Raw genomic sequence first — 18630 nt, forward strand, 5'->3', positions numbered from 1 at the left:
GGCTGGAGAAAAAAACTGCCCCTTGTGATACCAGTTGATACGTCAAAGTGCCACTGGCATGAGCTTAATATAAATTCAATGAGAATGTACATCTGGGGGGTGTGCCCTGAGTCTTCCTCTTCTGGCTGTGTCCCAGGCTCACAGCTGGATAACCAGCTGTGTCTCCTCTCTGAAGCACTGCCAAGCTAGGAGCCTCTCTGCTGACATTCCTCTTTCTCCTTGCTGCTACTTCTCATTATTTTCCCTTTTCCACACTTCTGATGTATAAAAATTGCCCATCTGAATGTTACAGTCAAAATCTCATTATTGCCACGGGAAACACACCTTCTCTGCAAACCCAACAGTTAAGAGTTTATTGTTAGTCTAATTAACATTTCAACAGTAAAATCGAAATGGATCAAAGAGTTATTCTAAATCCAGTTATAATGATGCTAACATTTATAGTCCATATTATCTAATCATTGCTAATTCCCATTAATAGTACAATCCAATTTGTTAGTCACCAACTTCCTGGTAGCTACCTCTTTTTGTCATGTCATGCCTATCTTTCTTATGAGTAGCAGAAGCAAATAATTAGCACCTTCAGTTCATCACTGGAAGAAGTATGCGGCTGAAGGTCAGTTTCTTTTCAGTCCTGGATTTGCTTGGGATTTTCACACAGTTTGTTGCTAGTGTATTTTTCATTGGTGCCCAACATTAGTTACAGAATGATCAGTTAGGAGTTGTTGGAACAATTTACATGGTGTAATTTCCTGAAATGCAATTTCACAGACTGAAGCCAACACAAAAAATAAGTTGGATATTAGTCACCTGTTGGGCAATTCAGCCAAAATAAGAAGCATAATCTCACGACCAGACAAAGACTGAAGTGGCCTGAGTTAAGGTAAAACAAAATCTGCAATAGCAGTGGCAGCATCTTATTTCCTACGGTGCAGGCTGCAAAAGCTGTGTTCACACTGCTACTGCTGATGCATACACACTCTTGTACATACCAGTTACGTCAATGCTTTTGTCAGTAGAACTCTGCTTACCTGATGTTTTTCGGGTTAAAGCCAAATGAACTGCAGTCAAAGTGTTATATGGTATTCGTCCAAACACCCAAGGTTTCTTTTCAAGCTGAAGTCGCTCAGCTCCTTTCACATCTGATAGAGTCACATGATGATTTCGAGGAACAGTGGCTTATGATTGTAACCCTCTATCCTATTCTGGATACTAACGTCAAGGACACTTTTCAGCCATTCAGCACTGTAATCAAAGTTCAGTTCCCACCAGCAGCAGTAGTGTTACTATAGCCATTACTAGTATAGGTAGTAGTGTACAGTACACAGGTGCAGGCATAAATATATATATTTTTAATGTGTATATATATCTATATATACACACATGAAAGCTCAACACTCACAATATGGCACTAAGTGACAATGTATCACACTTCTGACAAACTTCAGGCATTTAAAACCAGAAAGGAATGAAAATCTAAAATCATAAATCTTAAATTGCCCATTTAATGAAATACCATGTTTTTTCATAGACAGCCTGAATCTTGGATAATCCCTAATGCTTTATAAGGGCCTATACTGGAAAATAAATTATCTTACAACCTGCAGTGTAAAATAACCTGCAGTAAATCAGATGAAAGGTGTAGTGGTTAGAGATTATAGGGAAGGAGCAGAGGCAGATAACTCCAGAGCAGACTTCCCCTCATGTTACCTATATATCCCTAACACCTGCATTGTTGCTAAGTTGCAAGGGCTTTAAATAGGAGAGAGAATCTAATTTCTGTTTTAAAAAGGATTAATTATGGATTGGTTATGTAACTGAAGAAACAACCTTTTATTACAAGACAATTCAACAGATAATGTACAGATGGAGCTAATAAGCTGCTGGTGTAATTTTGATTTTGTTTTGAAATTTATCTTCATCCATCAGGTGAGAAATATCATAAAATTGTAAATGTCTTAAAGCTTATTAAAGAAAACATCATTAAAAACAAAGTTCTTAAGTCTTGAGTTGGAATACATGAAAATTTACAGAGTAATGAGAAAAATACACATGTAAATATGAGTTTATCCATCTTCAGTTTATACTGATTCCTCAGATTTTTCAGTGTCCATACTGTTCTCTTGTTTCGAATTAGTGCTAAAATATCATGGAATAAGAGGCTTAAATGCCATTGACCTGATTGCAGTAAGAGTTGGGTTTCTAAATGCCTTTGAAGGTCTGGTCTTTACATTCACTTTGTTTCTATCTTCAGGAATGCTAGCTTTGCAAGTCTCACAAATTTACTCTGACAATAAATACAGTAAAGATTATTAAGTGATCAAAATCCTTGGTAACTGAGACAATGTGGGTACCTTAGACAGGTGAATGAACCTTTCAGGGAAATCAGACAATTTTCAGCTTACTTTAGTTTGCCCAGAATTAAAGGTGAGAAAAAAACAGGAAAGCAGAAAGGGGGACTTCAGGATCAGTGCTAAGTGACCTTGACAGGAAGGAGGTTTTTATTCCTCCAGAAGGAAGCAGCCTAAACTGACAACACTCACAATGCACTAGAAGTGAATTTATTATTTAAAATGCTGGGTTGGAACATATTATGAGTGCAAATAAGTGTAATTTTTAGGAATGTCTGAGATTTAATACAATGCATACTTTGTTGCAAAAGCATGGATTTCTCTAGATACCGTCAGTAAACATTTGGTCACTTCATGTGGTATTTAAGTTCCACTGCCTTCAGCTGTAGCCATTAAAATCAGGCCAACTGAAATTTTGTCAGTAAAAACAGTGACAACTGAAAGAAGCAGTAGTAGAACTAAGGAATATAAAAAAATAAAAGGAGTGACATGCTGGCTTTTACAACATAAAGTTCTCAGTTTCAACAAGACTGAGGCTGGTTGTTTCTGTTTACCGCTTTTTGTGAGAGCATCAGAGAAGTTCAGTTGTGGCTCAAGAAAATACTTAAACCTTTAGAGCAGTCTTTCCACTAATGAAAGAATAGCAGATTTACCCCTCTCTCATACAAGGAGTAGTGTCAGGGATTGTACTAACGCCTCACTTGGTCAAGTTTCATTTTGTACTGGAAATACATTTCTTGAGCATTAACTGCTCAGGGGAATGCCTTTGAGATGAAAAGGATTTTCTGAAATAAGAAATCTCTTGTCCAGATTAGTATCTCTTTGTTTTTTTTAAACAGAGACAGCTGTTTAGAGGCATGAAAGCACAAATTATGCAGAAATAGTTTCTTTTAATTCTGCTCCTCCCAGTGTACTTATCCAGGATTTTTGATCTTGGCTATCAGTCCTGGCAACTCCATGGAATTAATTCAGAATCAAAACCAGAACTGTACAGAGCAAGGAAAGCCAGTTTTGCCATCTTCAGTGGCTTGCACAGAGCAATGTTCAGCTGAATCCCGACCAAGAACAACCACTTGCATTGCACTTTTTATATTTTTAGGATTAGCTCCTTCAGTTGTCTCAAACATAATTGCAAGGCTGTGCTGGAAGCTTTTAATCCTCAATTTGCTGCATATGATGGTCACATAGTTATTTAGCATCAACAGTATAGCTAAGATTTGTAGCATGGCTACCCCTCCTTTCCATGAAAAACAATGCCAGAATCTGTCTGGAACAGATTTTAAAAATAAAGCAACATGTTCATTGTCTGCATTACACAAGGGGAATATTTCAGTAATTCCATTAGAGACCCCACTTCCAAAAAATATATACTGTGTTTAATCCCCCAAATATTCCACATACAATAGCAAAAATTTCAACAATTCTATGAACACCGATTGTTTTAAGTCAGGTTGGAATCCTTCCCAGGTTTTTTTTGCACTCCTAAGAAAAAATGTTTACAGGGGTGCATAACATTGAAAGAAACTTTCTTATTGGTTTCAGTGCCCAGAGGAGCATGCTTTAATACAAGCAAAGGGATTAGTCACCTGTATAGTATTTATTGTTCACAGTGTATGTATGCAGAGCTGTGTGAACTGAGAGGGAATTCAAGTTTCCTCAATATTCCTAATTAAACAACTCATTAATTTTTTTCAAAGAAATAGTGACATAAGTGGCATTATTAAATACTTCAGAAGCTATTCAGTCACAAGTAACATTATTCTTTTATGCATTTTCATATTCTGAGAAACTCAAAATTACTAGCAAAAACATATTAAAAGGCCCTTGTCAAAGAAAAAAAGCCACCTCTCAGATTAGTGATTTGAAAAGCAAGTATGTACATTTCCTATTCAAGAAACTTCAAGAGTTTCAGAAACATCACTCACTGTTCACAAAACATCAGTAAAGTAATGAGTCATCGTGGCTGGAAATACACACTGCAGTGGTAAAGTTTATTGCCTCAGTCACAGGCAGAGTGTAGATGCTTCTGGCCTGAAGTTGTAGGATGAATGAATATTACCCTGCCTGGACAAGAATTTTCTACTAGTCAGACTGCTAGAACATCTCTGCCATCATGGCTTGGTATTTATTTACCCTGAATGAACCTCGGGCAAGCCTTTTTCCCATTTAAAGTCACTATCCACTCCTAGTAACTGATGTCACTTGGAAATGGTCAGCTCCTCTCACTCCTACAGCTTTTTTTAATACTATCATGAGGATAGCCCAGGAGGACTTGCCAAAGGTGAGTCCTCCTGCCATCTCTCTTCCAGACCTTCTGCCATCCAGTCTAGCCCTGCTTGGTAAGATCTCCTAGATCCTTAATGATTTGCCAAGTAGGCTAAGATGTCCATAAAGGAGGCCAACAGATCTGTTTTAGCCTTCCTGTCGTTTGCTACAGCTTCTTAAGCTTTGCAGTTAACAGGGGTAACATTAAGAAGCTTTTGAAGAAGTTGTAGCCACTTAGTACAGCGAGTTACTATCAAGATCAAAGAAATAATAGACTCTTTCATCAAAAAAGAGATGACCCACTAATCTACGGTTCTTTTAATAGCACATTCGTAATGAAATTAGTCTTAATGGGTATCTCTCTATTTTCCAGTTGATTGCTCCTGTTGGAATGTGTTTGCACAAATGGAGTTCGGTTGCCTACAATGAACAGAGCATTGCAGCATTTCTGATTTGGTAGCATTCTGCATCCATTTCACAGTGGTAAATGACCATGAAAGTCTATGAGCAATAGGAAAGCCCTTGGCAATCAAATACAGATCCAAAGTTTAGCTATTTCTATCCTCCCCAGGTCCAGTACCTCCTGTACCACCTAGTGATTGTTTTTGCCTAACTTCAGAGTAGGAAATTAGCATATGTTTCTGTCAAGAAGTAAAGAAAAATATAGTGAGTACTGAGCCTCTAGCAGAGAGAAAGAAGCAAACAGCAGCTGGTAAATGGAAAACTGCTTAAGACAAACAGTGACTTTGCTCTACCACAGATGAAATGAGGCATGCTGGAAATGGGGTTGGCAAGGACAGTGTCTGTAGGGGGGGACTGCAAAAAGCAGGCAAAAGAGATTAGGGTCACTAAAATACCCCAACCAAACAAACAAGCAGCCAGACAGTAGCAATAGCAGGTGGGATTGTGGTTATTGAAGTGAAAGACAGTTGTAAACAAAAAGGAAGAAAGAAAAAAAAAGGACAATCTCTATTGTACATATGAAAAGTGCATAGTCTCTAACATGCCTAAATTAGAATCAGGTCAACTCTGCTTCCCTGTTTGCCTTCAGTTGTACCACTTGCTGTAACAGTTCTGTTATCTCAGTCTGTGGGTTTCTTCTGTAGGGAATAAATCAGGGTTTTAGAAATTAATACCCTGTTTAACAACAATGTACACTGCCTAAAACATTCCTGTCAAAGAATTTTCTTTTACTTGTATCTGTTATTGAGCTGCCTAATTACTACTGTCAAAAACAGTCTTTTATAGGAAGATACACGGCTGCCTGTTGAAAAAGGAACCTTGTCCCCTCCTTTCTTTTATTCCTGGCTATGCACATGGCAGTATAGCCTCTGCTTTCATTATCACACTGCAATACTTGAGGGAGAACTGCAATTCCACTGAAGCAGCTGCAAGCCCAGATTTTTCTTTTGTGTTTGGAGAGTATTGTTAACACCTTGGCTTTGAATAATTGCTGATCAGCACAGAAAGGGTTAGTTGTTAGTTCTGTCTCACTTATGGAAGCTTGTGGTTAATTTTCCTCTGATGGCATAGAGTTAGGCACCTACGTCTGAGTGTGCATGGAAAAAACAAAACAGGATATCCCACCTACAGTAACAGAAACAATTTTCAGGGAGCAACTCACTTTTTTTTTTTTTTTTTTTTTTTAGTGTATCTAAAGATTTGGGATAGTTCCCTTACTAGATAATTTTGGGTGGTGGAGCCTCATATGTTTGTTAGGACAGAGTCTTGTTTAAAATAGCTCTATTTTTGTTTTACAATAAAAACTCTAAAATGTCACTGATCTCTTCTAAGATCCTGTTTGTTTAGGAGACTTTCATGTAACAGAGTCTAAAAAAATAAAGCAGAAGAGGTGTCCAAACCATGCAGTTTTTCCAGTGGAAAGATAAAATGCTTTAACTTAGGCATTTCCAGTCACCTAAGAGCCTTTCACTTTCTATTAACTACAGAGGGAGAATAGGCTCTTTTTCACATATCAAATTTCAATGCGTAACTTAGACTGAATTTCTTTTTGATGACACTTCTGCTTTGAAGAACCTGCCTAGTTCCCTGTTCTAAAATAAATAAATAAAAAGGGTTAGGAAAACCACAACTTTATATAAGCAACTACAATTTTGATGATAGCTTCTGATTCTCCTCCCCATCCTGCCTGGGGTGGGAGGGAAAGAATGGGTGGGAGTGAGTGGCTGCATGGTGGAGTTACCAGCTGGGTTTAAACCATGACAATATGTCTGAAAACAACAGTAACTTTCACATGATCACAATACTGCAGACTTCCATCAAGTACTGCAACAAGGAATAAGGTTTCATGACTTCAAGGATAGTTTTGGTACTGCTGAAAACCCTTTGGCTATGATTCCGTGAACATTTGCCACTCTGTAACATTAAGGTATTGGTCAAGAATAAAAGACCCATGTACCATATATGCACAGCAGCAGGAGTGCTACTGATTTGTTCTAGTAAATGTAGATGATGGCTTAACTGTTTTAGTCTTCTTTCCATCAAGGAACAACTTAATGTAATTTACAGTTTTAATCTGTTTTACGTACTAGTCGCACACCTGTCCCCCATTTTAGATTATAACACAGCATTAACAGAATGCTTCACACTGGAAGGGAACAGTGAAAGCTCTTCCTACTGTGAAGGCCTGTCCCCACATCTCCTGCAGAAGGCAGAAGAAGCTAGAAGCTTTTTGTGAGACCCACCCTTCTTCGTGTTAATGCCATGCAGAGGTAGCACACAAAGAGGACCGGATCAGCTAGAGCTGGGTCAGTCCTTCTTTCTCCATATAGCTTCTTGCAGAGATGACTAGGTGCTCCATCTACAGTCTCCACACACCCTCCAGCATACACCAGCATCCAGGCAGTATGTGCAGCACAGGTGCACGTGGTGGTTAAAGCACAGATATTTTGCCTTGGACTGGCATACCATCAGAAAATAAGAAGAATAACCTTGTGAAAAATGCTGCTGTATGCCTCAAGAAATCTAAATCCAGGTTCCAGACCCACCAGAGATATTCTTGAACAACCACAGAAAAGTCACTTAATGCAACCATACAGTGGAAAAAAATATTTCCTTTTCTGTGCCATTATTATATCTTGTGTGTTGAGACGGTTTACGCACAGTGGATAGAAGATACACTCCTAGCATGGTTAAATCAAGAGCTTTAGAGTGGGCAGCTTGAAACAAGATGATACTAAGGCTCTTCCAAATGCCAGGTAAAAAAAAAAATAAAATCATAGAATGGTTTGGGTTGGAAGGGATTGTAAAGACCATCTAGTTCCAACCCCTCTCTCCCCAGCCACAGGCAGGGACACTATCCATTAGCCCAGGTTGCTCAAAGCCCTGTACAACCTGTCCTTGAGCACTTCCAAGGGTGGTGTATCCACAGCTTCCCTAGGCAACCTGTTCCAGTGGATGCCCACCCTCACAGTAAAGAGTTTCTTCCTAATAATCTAAATCTACTCTCTAGCAGTTTCAAGCCATTACTCCTTGTCCTATACCTTCATGCCCTTGCAAAAAGTCTTGTAAAAATCAAAATATCTGAGAGCAAAAAAACATCATCATCAGTTCACTCCCCAGCTACTGAAGTCATCTTTTGCCACTGCCATTCATGACCTAAGGAAGAAGATACACTTCTCACTTTCTGTCTTTTGTCAGCGTGTGCTCTTGTGAAGGCTGGTGTTTGTGTGCATCCAGGTCCATTAGAGTTAAAGCAGTTGCATTGTTCAAAAGCACCATGTTGATAGATCCCAATGCAGGATGGAGGTAGTAGTTATCTTAATATTTCTGCTGCATTTAGGTATTTTTATAGTTCTGGATCTTCTTTCCTGCTGAGAGAACTGAATAAAAAAGAATGACTTTGAAAGACACTATAATCAACCACTGCTGGCTGCAATTACATTGTGTACTTGATGTCTTCATAAAGTACCTCAAGTTTAAACCCACAAGTCTTTCAGCTTGAAATCTCTCTTGGCTCTTTTCTGTTTTGTTATTTCAGAGGTGTATTTACAGGAATGATCACTAGAGTATATGGGTTTATATAACAAAGATATCAAAAAAGTGAACATCAGAAGATTAAATTCCATCAGCTACCTTTACAGTGAAAAAATGACCTTTTTTTTTCAGTTTATGACATATTTACAAAGGAATGCCTCATGGACAATGAAGGAAAAAGATAATTTTTATTTCAGATCTGTAAAAGCCAATTCAGACTTGAGAAAATTATTAGATAGAGACTTTCAGATCTGACTGGTCATAAAAGAGACAGAATTGCAAAGTAAGCTTGAATTCAACAACTGCTTTTTAAGTCCAAGGCAATTATGGACAAGTCTTCAGTGTTACAGCTTCTGAGCATGTGAATCTTAGCTATTACTGAAGATCTAGCAAGGAATTCTTTGCTATATATGAAAATGCAACAGTAGGATATATTAAAATATATGAATATGACACTGAAAATAAATGAATATGATAAATTTGGAAGCCTCTGTCTTTTTGGAATACTTTCTTTTCTTTGTGCAACTATTGCTACTTTAACCTTCCTCTCCCTCCCCAGTGAGAAAGTCATTTTTCTGCAGTTTTTCCCAACAGCTTTAATCATTTCCTTTCAGTCTTGCCTGCGGGGTAGCAGAGACACATACTTTACATTTGCAAGGACAACTCCAAGAACAGCCTAGGGTCCTTGACTCCTTTGAGTCATTAAAGTTCTCTTTGGGACTTGGGACACTGTTTCTTTAGCAGGGCTTTGCAACAAGGTAAAATCCAAGCAAATGATCACCAGGTTGTTAACCTGACATGCCTCATTCCATACCACAGACTGTCACCAGATGAGGATAATTTGACCATTATCTTCCTTACCCGTTAATGCTTTCCCCACCTTTCATTCCTCAGGCTTTGACAATGAAGTGTTGATGTCTTCCTCTCTCTCAGGCTTGATAAGTTAAACAGGAGCACCTAATGTTTGAGTCAAGGGAAGGTCTTTCCTGCAGGACTGTGTGAATATGGAGACTATGGTCTCACCAGGGGACTACCAATTGATTCTCCTGCACAGGGTAACTGTGAAGTTGAAGACTGCAGTCCAGTTATTGTAGCTGGCAATCTGCTCCTTAGAATTGTTTGGGATTTAAGCACGGTCAGTTTGCCTGGCTAGGTCAGCATCTAGAAGATATGATACCAGAATATTCTTAGTGCATCCTCCCATCTTCTACAAAAATAGATATGAATTAAAGCTTACAGATCAGAACCCTCCTTTTCTTCCAAAGGTGGTGCTACACATTTCATATAGTACAGCTGTTGGCAGGGACCAGTCTGTGTCTTTCCTCCACCAACCATAAATCAGACCTGACTTGGGGGCAGTAAAGACACGTATACTGGTACAGTCATAGTGAACCTGCTGGGATGAAAGAGCAGGGTCTGTTCCCTGCCTTTATGCATTTTTCCCCAAGAACCTAAAAAATAGTCATGAGGATGAATACAGTTTATTGTGTCATAGGAATAAATTAAAAAAAAAAATCCAACACACCCCCCCCAAAAAAAAAACAAAAACACCACCTGAAAACCTAAACCATTTCCCATGCTCAGCTTCCTAAATTGCTATGCCACATCATCCACTAACTTTCACCTCCTCATTCAGTCTCTGTGTGAGAATAACAGTACATTATCAATTCTTGAAAATACAATTAACATTCATACCAGTGTACTAATGGACCTTAATACTGACACGTGAAGCTTTATACCCAACCCTCACACAATGAAACTGTACCTAGATGACTAGGGAATAAAAGATTTATTTTACTGACACTTCTGTTTGAATAAAGATTATGTACGCCAGAAACTTTAGATGTGCTCATCAGCACATCTGTTGGCATATTTATAGGCTATTTAAAATCTTATAACCAGGACCCTGTATTGTCCAAGATGTATAAATACATACAGAAATATAATTGAATGCATGGGTTCTGAAAAAGAAATTATCCTCAAGTGCAGAGTGTAAGAGACTTTATAAATCATACTCCTTTGAGAGTCTATTGAGGGGGGAGTATTATCGTATAATCAGAATGGTTTGGGTTTGAAGCGACCTTAAAGATCATGCAGTTCCAAACCCCCAGCAACTGGAAGGGGCACCTTCCACTAGACCAGGTTGCTCAAAGCCCCATCCGGCCTGGCCTTGAACACTGCCAGGGATGGAGCATCCACAACTTCTCTGGGTATCCTGTGCCAGTGCCTCACCACACTCACAGTAAAGAATTTTTTCTTAATATCTAATCTAAATCTACCCTATTTCACTTTCAAGCCAACCCCTTGTCCTATCTCTACATGCCCTTGTAAAAAGTCCCTCTCCAGATTTCTTGTAGGCCCCTTTCAAGTGCAGGAAGACTGTTACAAGGTCTCCCCTGAGCCTTCTCTTCAGGCAGAGCAGAGAGGAATGAAGAAAAAATGTTTCCATCTCCTTACTGATGCCTGTCATGGGAAAGCTCTTTGTTAGTCTGGTTTATTTAACCACTAGCTGGGAAGAACAGCACAACCCACAGTGCTGAGTGTCAGCAGAGGTGGAACCTCTTTGAACTTCCTGATGTCAAGAACCAACACCTGGTTCTCCCTGCCAGAAAGGCATCTCCAGGGCAGAGCTCCCAGAGTCATATGAGTGGCTCCAATAGATGTGTTTTGTCTTTGATTTATAGTTGAAATAATTTAAATATTTCTCTGCAAGGGTGCAAATTTGCACTGAATTCTGGCATTGGTGGCATTAAGACATTTCCTACGTTAACAAGATGGTAGGGGAGAGGGTGAATAGAAAGTTTGACTATGAATCACCTAAGGGAAATAATTTTGAGGCAAGTTGATATTTATAGTGATTAAGCAATTGTCTAAGGTTTTGATCCTTCAAAGAGGCATGAATATAAACTTTAAATCTGCGACTTGTCATACCAAAGACAGTTCTGTGACTGCAAGTGACATTGCTTTTATGTTAACAATCATCATACCTAAAGTTAGGCTGGGATTTTTTTTAAGCTTGGTTATGCAGATTCCTTCTTCTCCTGTAAAAAGCCCAGATTTGCTATAAATTTGAGCTGACAGAGCTAAGCCACTTGTCTGAGGCTGTTCTACAGTAAAATTGTTTTACACTCTTGACAGCTGATTAACACAGAGAGTTCCCTGACCAGCTGATGGTTGAGAAATGCCATGTTTAAAGAGCCCCTTTTGTCTTATTGCCTGTCTTTGTGCACTGTGAAGAAAACAAAGAAATGTTAGCCCAATCCCAAGGTCACATTAGTTATATTTGCACATCTGTCTTTAAAGAAAATAATATATCCCTGGTGAATGACTTGTTTTCAAAATAAAGGAGATTGCACGAGAAAAACTATTACATTGCAAACTTCCCTGCAGCACGAGACATCAGGCCTGGGCCACAAAATGAGATTTGGGAGCCACAGGAGCTCACTATTCACTAAAAGCTTATCTCAGAATATAGTGCCCCTGCCCTTTTTATTCACTTACCTGAATTTATCACTGTGACCCATAAAATAGTTATCAGTACCTATAGGGCAGTGATACACTGGACTTCAGTTGGTACTTGCCCAATTGCCGTAATCCAAGGTCTGCAAAGGTGTGTTTCATCTCTTGCCACTCAGAGGGAAGCTGCTGGGCCTTAGCTGCTCTGCTGCTTCATGAAGACTACCGAGAGAAGAAGGATATTATGGGATCATGCCCTTTTTTCAGCATTTTGGACACATCTCTGCAGAAAAGAGTAAAAGGCTGTATTTCACAGCTATGATATCATTCTTGTAAGCTATATTTCAGCATGAGCCACTATAAAACCTCTCCCATGACATCAGAGCTGTGAAATATAGCCAACTTCAAGTGCACAAAATTCCCCCATAGGAATAATTGTTTCCTGGCAATTGGCATTTGAAGGACTGATTCTTTGAAAGGCTGGCACAAATCCTGTCTAGGTAATGCTGCTCGAGGCAGCACTGCTCAGGAAATGTTATGTGCAGGAGCAGAGGTATGGAGCCCCGCTGTGGGGTTTGTCCATAGGGGTAATGGGATGAGCACTGGGGGAGCCTGTCAAGTGATAATCTTCGCTTTCTCATGCCTCAGCAATCCATGCAGACTTCACTAATAGCAAAATAATAGGTTTGCTCATATGCTGCACTCCCTACCTCAGTCCCTGCCTTCGCAGTAAGGCAAGCCACACGCACACAGCCAGAGCTACCATCTCATCTGTCTTTTCATGTCTGTGAGCACAGATTATGATGGGTGTGCTGCTACATGGCAGCTTGCCAGGGATGCTGTTGCTGGGGCAATAATTAACTCACCTGGGCAGGCCCCAACCTCCCCACAAAGCATCCTAGCAAGAACACAGAAGTCCTGAGACATAATCTCCTCTTTTATATCAAGTCAGGGAAGATGCCCACCAGATCAGCTCCACTCAGAGCTGGCGTTAGAGTGGTGGATGTTGGCAGAGCCGTAAAGGACGAGACCCTACATGGGTCAGAAGGGTACAGGAGAAGGGTAAGAGAGACTATGAATGGAGAGAGAGTTAAAGCCACCCCAGCTCTCCCTTGCCTGGTATCTTAATCTGCCCATGTCCCCCTCTAGCGACCTGCACATTTACTTGCCAGTGCTCCATGAACAGCACTGAAGGCAGTTGTTGAACACATTGTGAAGCTTAGTTATGCTGGCGTTTTCTGTTCCTCCTCTGAGGAGGTCTTCTTGTGGTGGGCAGGGGGTCTGTTCTTGCTGTTATATCTCTGTGTGTGCATGTTTACATCTATATGTATATAACCTTGTGTGTCTGTGTCTACCTCAAAACACTCAGAGCCTTATGTGGACACGGCTCCCATGACCTACAGGACACAGTTGTTTTTACCTGCAGACAGTTCACTGGCATTAGTGAGAGCTAACTAGAAACCTTCCCTCTTCTCTGGAGGAAACTACACTGCTTCAGAATTAACTGTAACTGTTCCATTCTTCCTCTTAATGCTGGAAAACTGACTCCTTACATTTTTACAATATTTTACCTTGTGAAGCAGTAAAATTATTGTTTGAACAGCCCTGTTCCATTACCTACTATTCATCTAAAGGCTAAGAAAATTATTTACTAAAAGGAAATGTAAGAGACTTGATCTTCTATTATACAATTACAATGACGCCTAGGAGAGTGGCTAACCCGAGGCATTGCAAATGCTTTAACTCCATCAGTGTAGCTCAAAGGTTAAATTCTGCCTGATTCACATCTTTAAAAAAAAACAAACACACATCGGGAAAAAATTGGCCTTTGCTATAGATTATGATCCAAGTAGTGTTGCATGAAAACACAGAATAAAACAAATTAAAAAAATCTATTTTCAATTTGACTGTCATTCCACAATCTTAGTTTACAAATATTGAGAGTTGCTCCATTGAAGTTTGTGAATGATTTATTGGGCTTTGATCAGAATATTGAAAAAAATAACTTTTTCAAAGAGCATTTGCGTGAAACTAAAGAAAAATTAATTAAATGATACTTCTCTGTGGATCTGTTCAGACTAAAAATTTAACAAAGTGTTTATGAAAAATACATGTGGTGGAATGTTTCTGTCAAGTAATTCTGTTCTCTTCACATTATAAAATGTTCCAAAGCTCGTTTATTAGGCATTTTGCAGGACTGGTTACCTGAGACAGATAATATAATTTCTTATTCCTGAAAAGAAGCTTTCAAATTTAAAAAAAAAAAAACAGAACTGTCTGCACTGTACCCTGGTACTATATGTGTAGCTTTTTTTTTTTGTGTGTGTGTGTGATAAAAATCATGCAATCTTCAGAGATAAGGATAATTTTCATAATTATTTTGTAGGTGCACAGATACTTAGTATTAATAATAGTAGAAAGTAGTAGCTAGTAAGAGCCCACAGGTAAAGATGAACTAGCAGATTTTTTTTTTTTTTTAGAAGATATTAATGAAAGTATTAACATATAAAGTTATGCATTTAAAGATCTAAAACTCAGTACAAAATTCAGTAGGTAACTGAGAAAACCAGAATGTCCACTTCCTATGCAGTATCAAACAGGATAGTATGTGGGAGATATTAACAAATATGCACATTTAATTCACTTATCTGTTTGCCTGACCCTTCTTAAATGAATTCAAAGGGACAACTCCTTGAATGTGAAGGAAAAATCCTGGAGTTACCTAAGTTCAGGCTCTTCAGCCCATAACAGAACAACAGAATGCCTCCTGGGAAGACAGTGAGCAGTCTTGCTAGCTCTTCTTCCATGTAAGGAGGTAACCTCATTGAGATCACCAATCAGAAAATAATCATTTATATCCCAAAGCTCAAGCAGCAAAAAGATAAATGCCTGGTTTGCCTTAGTTGATTAATAGAATTAAATAAAGAGAAAAAAACAACCCAACAAAAAAACAAAACCACAAACATTGTGACTCCTTCCTACTCAGTATAAATTCACTCAGATTATTTGAAGGAATGCTTGCAACATTTTGAACCAGAAACAGCTCAGCTTTTCAGCAATCATTGTTACTATTCTACTTCTTTTTACTTATTTGCTGTAGATGAATATTAAGTACCTTTGAAAATGGTCAAAAAAGTTATTTTTCTTTTCAGAGATCCTTTGAGACTGCAAAGACTATTTAAAGAAGGAAGACAGCATGAGATTGGATTCAGTGCAGTAAAGTAGGTTAATCTGAGGACAAGACAAAACCCCATTATTTAGACCTTCTTGTGTTGCCGTGATGAGAACTTATCATTGCTTCTGGCTGCTGTTTTGGGCTGGTCAGCCCCACCAAACTTTCTTAACTCCGCTATCCCAAAGGACTAATGGCTTTCCAGAAAAGGGAAAAGTTTTGGTGTTGTCTGGAAACAGCAGGCAAGACATTCGTCGTTCCAAAAGAAGCTGGATGTGGAATCAATTCTTTTTGTTGGAGGAATACACAGGAACGGACTACCAGTATGTTGGCAAGGTAAGATTCTTACATATGCATTCTGTATTTTGTTTTTAGAAACACTGGTTACTACACTTCAGCTTCAAATTGTAATCAGCAACAGGAAGTTCCTCATTTAACCAGTAAATCCCATGGCAAATCATGCCCAATTATGTTTAAGATTTTCCTTTTTATTTTCGGCTGGAAATAATGCAGCTTAATTACAGAGTTGTCTAGGCTAGATTTTTAGCTTTAAACTGTAACAAGCATCTTCCCTCATGCTCATTAATTTTGCTAAAGTCAAAGTATATAAACCAGAAAACTTTCTGGTCCAAAATATTTAGGATTAACAGTACACATACTTCGGTGAGGATTCTACCCAGCAAAAGGCAACCATCTCCCTTTTTATTTCCCACCCTTTCTCATTTTTATTAAGCACACAACAATGCTTGCAGCCATTTTCTGATGAGGTTTTGTGGACTCTCTAACATGACCTTAATACCACAAGCTATGCTATTACAAAGGGTTGAAGCTCACTGTGCATACACACTAAGAAGCAAAAGGCAGCTGAAGATTTCTAAGCTGAAAGCATGCTAACAGTTAGAAAAGGGTCTGTAAAAATAATAATGAAAAAAAAAAAAAAGGCACAGCTTAACTATGAGAATATCCACCTCCCTGAGCAGCAGACCCCATGTAGGTAACAACCTTTGTGTGAATTGAAGAGCTAATGCACTTGTGGTAGGTCTAAGGAGAATCTACACTGCCCAAGGTGCCACAGTCTATAGGAGTCCCTCTTGCAGAATGTAGAAATTATGCTATTGATGGTGACATTCAAAGCAGAAACAATAAAGCTTACATTTCCAAACTGAAATGTGATTGCATCTAATCTAGTTTGATCTCTCAAGCCTTTTAGCAAAGTCTGTAGATCACAGTGGTTTTGGTATTTTATCTCCCTCTGCAAGCTTCCGAGCAATCCCATGAGAGATGGTGGCTGCTTTTCTTGCCTGCCAATCAGCTGTCAGTCAAAGTTGGGTGTGACACTCCTTTCCTGCTAAATGGCTGCAAGGTACAATTAGTGTAATACTCATAGAGCTGTGACCAGAATAATCAGCATTCATAAAAGATACAATTGAACTCAGTCTATAGGAAAAAGCTGAAGGCAGAAAGTCCCCAGAGAGGAGAAATAGAGAAGGAAGACAAGAGGGTAAGGAAGCAAGGGGGAGGGAAGAATAAGAAGGAAGAGCCAGATAAAACAGAGGTGGAAAGAGAAGAAAATTTACAAAGAGGAATCAAGATAGAGGAAGGAAAAGTGATATCAAATGGGAGTAGGAGATAGGAGTTGGGAGAAAAATGTTACCTAAAGAGAGCACATATGAAAACAGCAGATGAGTGAAATAAAAAAAAAACAAAAAACAAAAAACAACAGGTAAGAAATGGGGGGGGGGGAAGAAAGCAAATTGGAAGACAGCAGTCCTCTACATACTCTCCTCTTTTACAGTCTACTGAGGAGGTGGGGGTGGGGGTGTTCAGTGTAATGGTAATCTCTTTCTCCGAAGATAAAGCATATGGTACTGAGGTAGGTTTTACAGCCTGTCAATTTCACTGTGAATTTTAACATTAAACCTGCTCAGCCCCAAGTCCCTCATTCTCCCTGCTGAAGAGCTAGAGTAGAAGCTATTGCCTTCAGAGGGAGTGATGGAGGAGCAAATATTACCGCAAAATGAATTTACTGAGTAAAAAACAGTGTAGTTGAAACAGAAAACCAAGTAAATTTGAATTGGAGGCATTGATAGGAAAAATAATGTGGATGTTATTTTTAAAGGTTGTTCTTCTACCTATTGTACTTCAATACACTTCTTATTATAAGGCATAGAAACAACACTTAACGTATAAATGTCATTGATTCTGTTTTCCTGGGGTGTTCACAAGTGGCCTTTCACATGTCTTGCAAATGCCAGAACTGCTCACACCCTTGTAATTGAACAATTAGCCAAAAGGCATGGGAGAGCAGCCATTTATTATTAGGGCAAGTTGAGTATTGGTGTGAGTATAACTGATAGAAACAGCTGAATGTCTCCAAATTGAGGTAACTGGGCAATTTAACTGAGCAATTAAACTTGATTGGTGTGGGCAAATGAGGATAATGAACATGTTTCTGAAGCATATTTTTTTCTCAGAGGACTAAATGTTAACCTTGAGTATGAACTGAAAATGGTAAGAACATTCACTTATAGTCTTCTTATATTATAAAGAAATGTGAACAGGAAAATGTTTTAAAACAATAGCAATATAGGTTTGTAAAGGGGAATTGTGTTTATGTCTTACTGTATAAGCAGTCAGACCTGGATCTTCTGAGTTTTCTTTTGTGCTTACTGGCTAAAGCTTGTGGGAATTAACATCATAATTACATTTAAAAAAATTCCATGTATACTACAAGAAGAAAAATCTTTTACTCATGCTGGTTTTACTTTTGTCTTTTCATTTGTAAACATCTTTATTTCAAACATCAAAATTTGAGATGCAAGAAGTCTGTTGTGAAGGATTTTAATAGCATTATTTTTATGAACTGCCTAGATTACAGTTGTAAAATCCTGTAACCGTTATACTGAAAACCACACTTTTGTATCATAATTTTAGAGAGAAGGGAAAGAAAAATGGAAGAAAATGCTTTCAGGTTTAAGATAATAAAAAAGGTACTCTCTCTGAAAATATTTCTTAAGGCAGTGCTGAAGGCAATACTGAAGCACCACCTGAATCATGGACCAGGGTACTACTGTGCTCCGTACCCCATGTACTCTATAACCAATGAAATCAAATGCTTTCCATCTGTTAGGAGATAATTGTCTAGGCACATGTGAAATAAAATAGCCCTGTGTTTGGTACCCATGCATACTGTCAGCTATTAAAAAGTGCTCCCCAGTTTTGTATGCTACACACTTTACTGTCAGTAAAGTATGGTGCTGTGTCACACTGGACAAGAATATGCGGCTGCCAGAAAGAAGCTCTTGTCAGTACAAGGTGATTGTATGCTTTGGCTGCGAAACCAGATTCATCATTTTATTACACAGTTCTTGTATTTTTTAATTTCTCTAT

The 18630-nt window shown here is 38.7% G+C and overlaps 1 protein-coding gene across 3 annotated transcripts in view; it reads left to right on the plus strand.

Moving 5' to 3' along the window:
- Positions 1 to 18630, plus strand: part of LOC134163128 (cadherin-6) — a 107054-nt gene that overhangs the window by 38294 nt on the left and 50130 nt on the right. For all 3 annotated transcript variants that reach the window (XM_062617691.1, XM_062617690.1, XM_062617692.1), the window contains one exon: positions 15221 to 15576. In XM_062617691.1, the coding sequence (XP_062473675.1) occupies positions 15349 to 15576 (228 nt within the window). In that variant the 5' untranslated portion in view covers positions 15221 to 15348. The remainder of the gene's footprint in view (positions 1 to 15220; positions 15577 to 18630) is intronic.

Source organism: Pezoporus occidentalis, unplaced genomic scaffold (assembly GCF_034315485.1).
Source record: "Pezoporus occidentalis ecotype Australia unplaced genomic scaffold, CSIRO_AGI_Poc_V1 ctg2, whole genome shotgun sequence".
NCBI classification, from domain to species: Eukaryota; Metazoa; Chordata; class Aves; order Psittaciformes; family Psittacidae; genus Pezoporus; species Pezoporus occidentalis.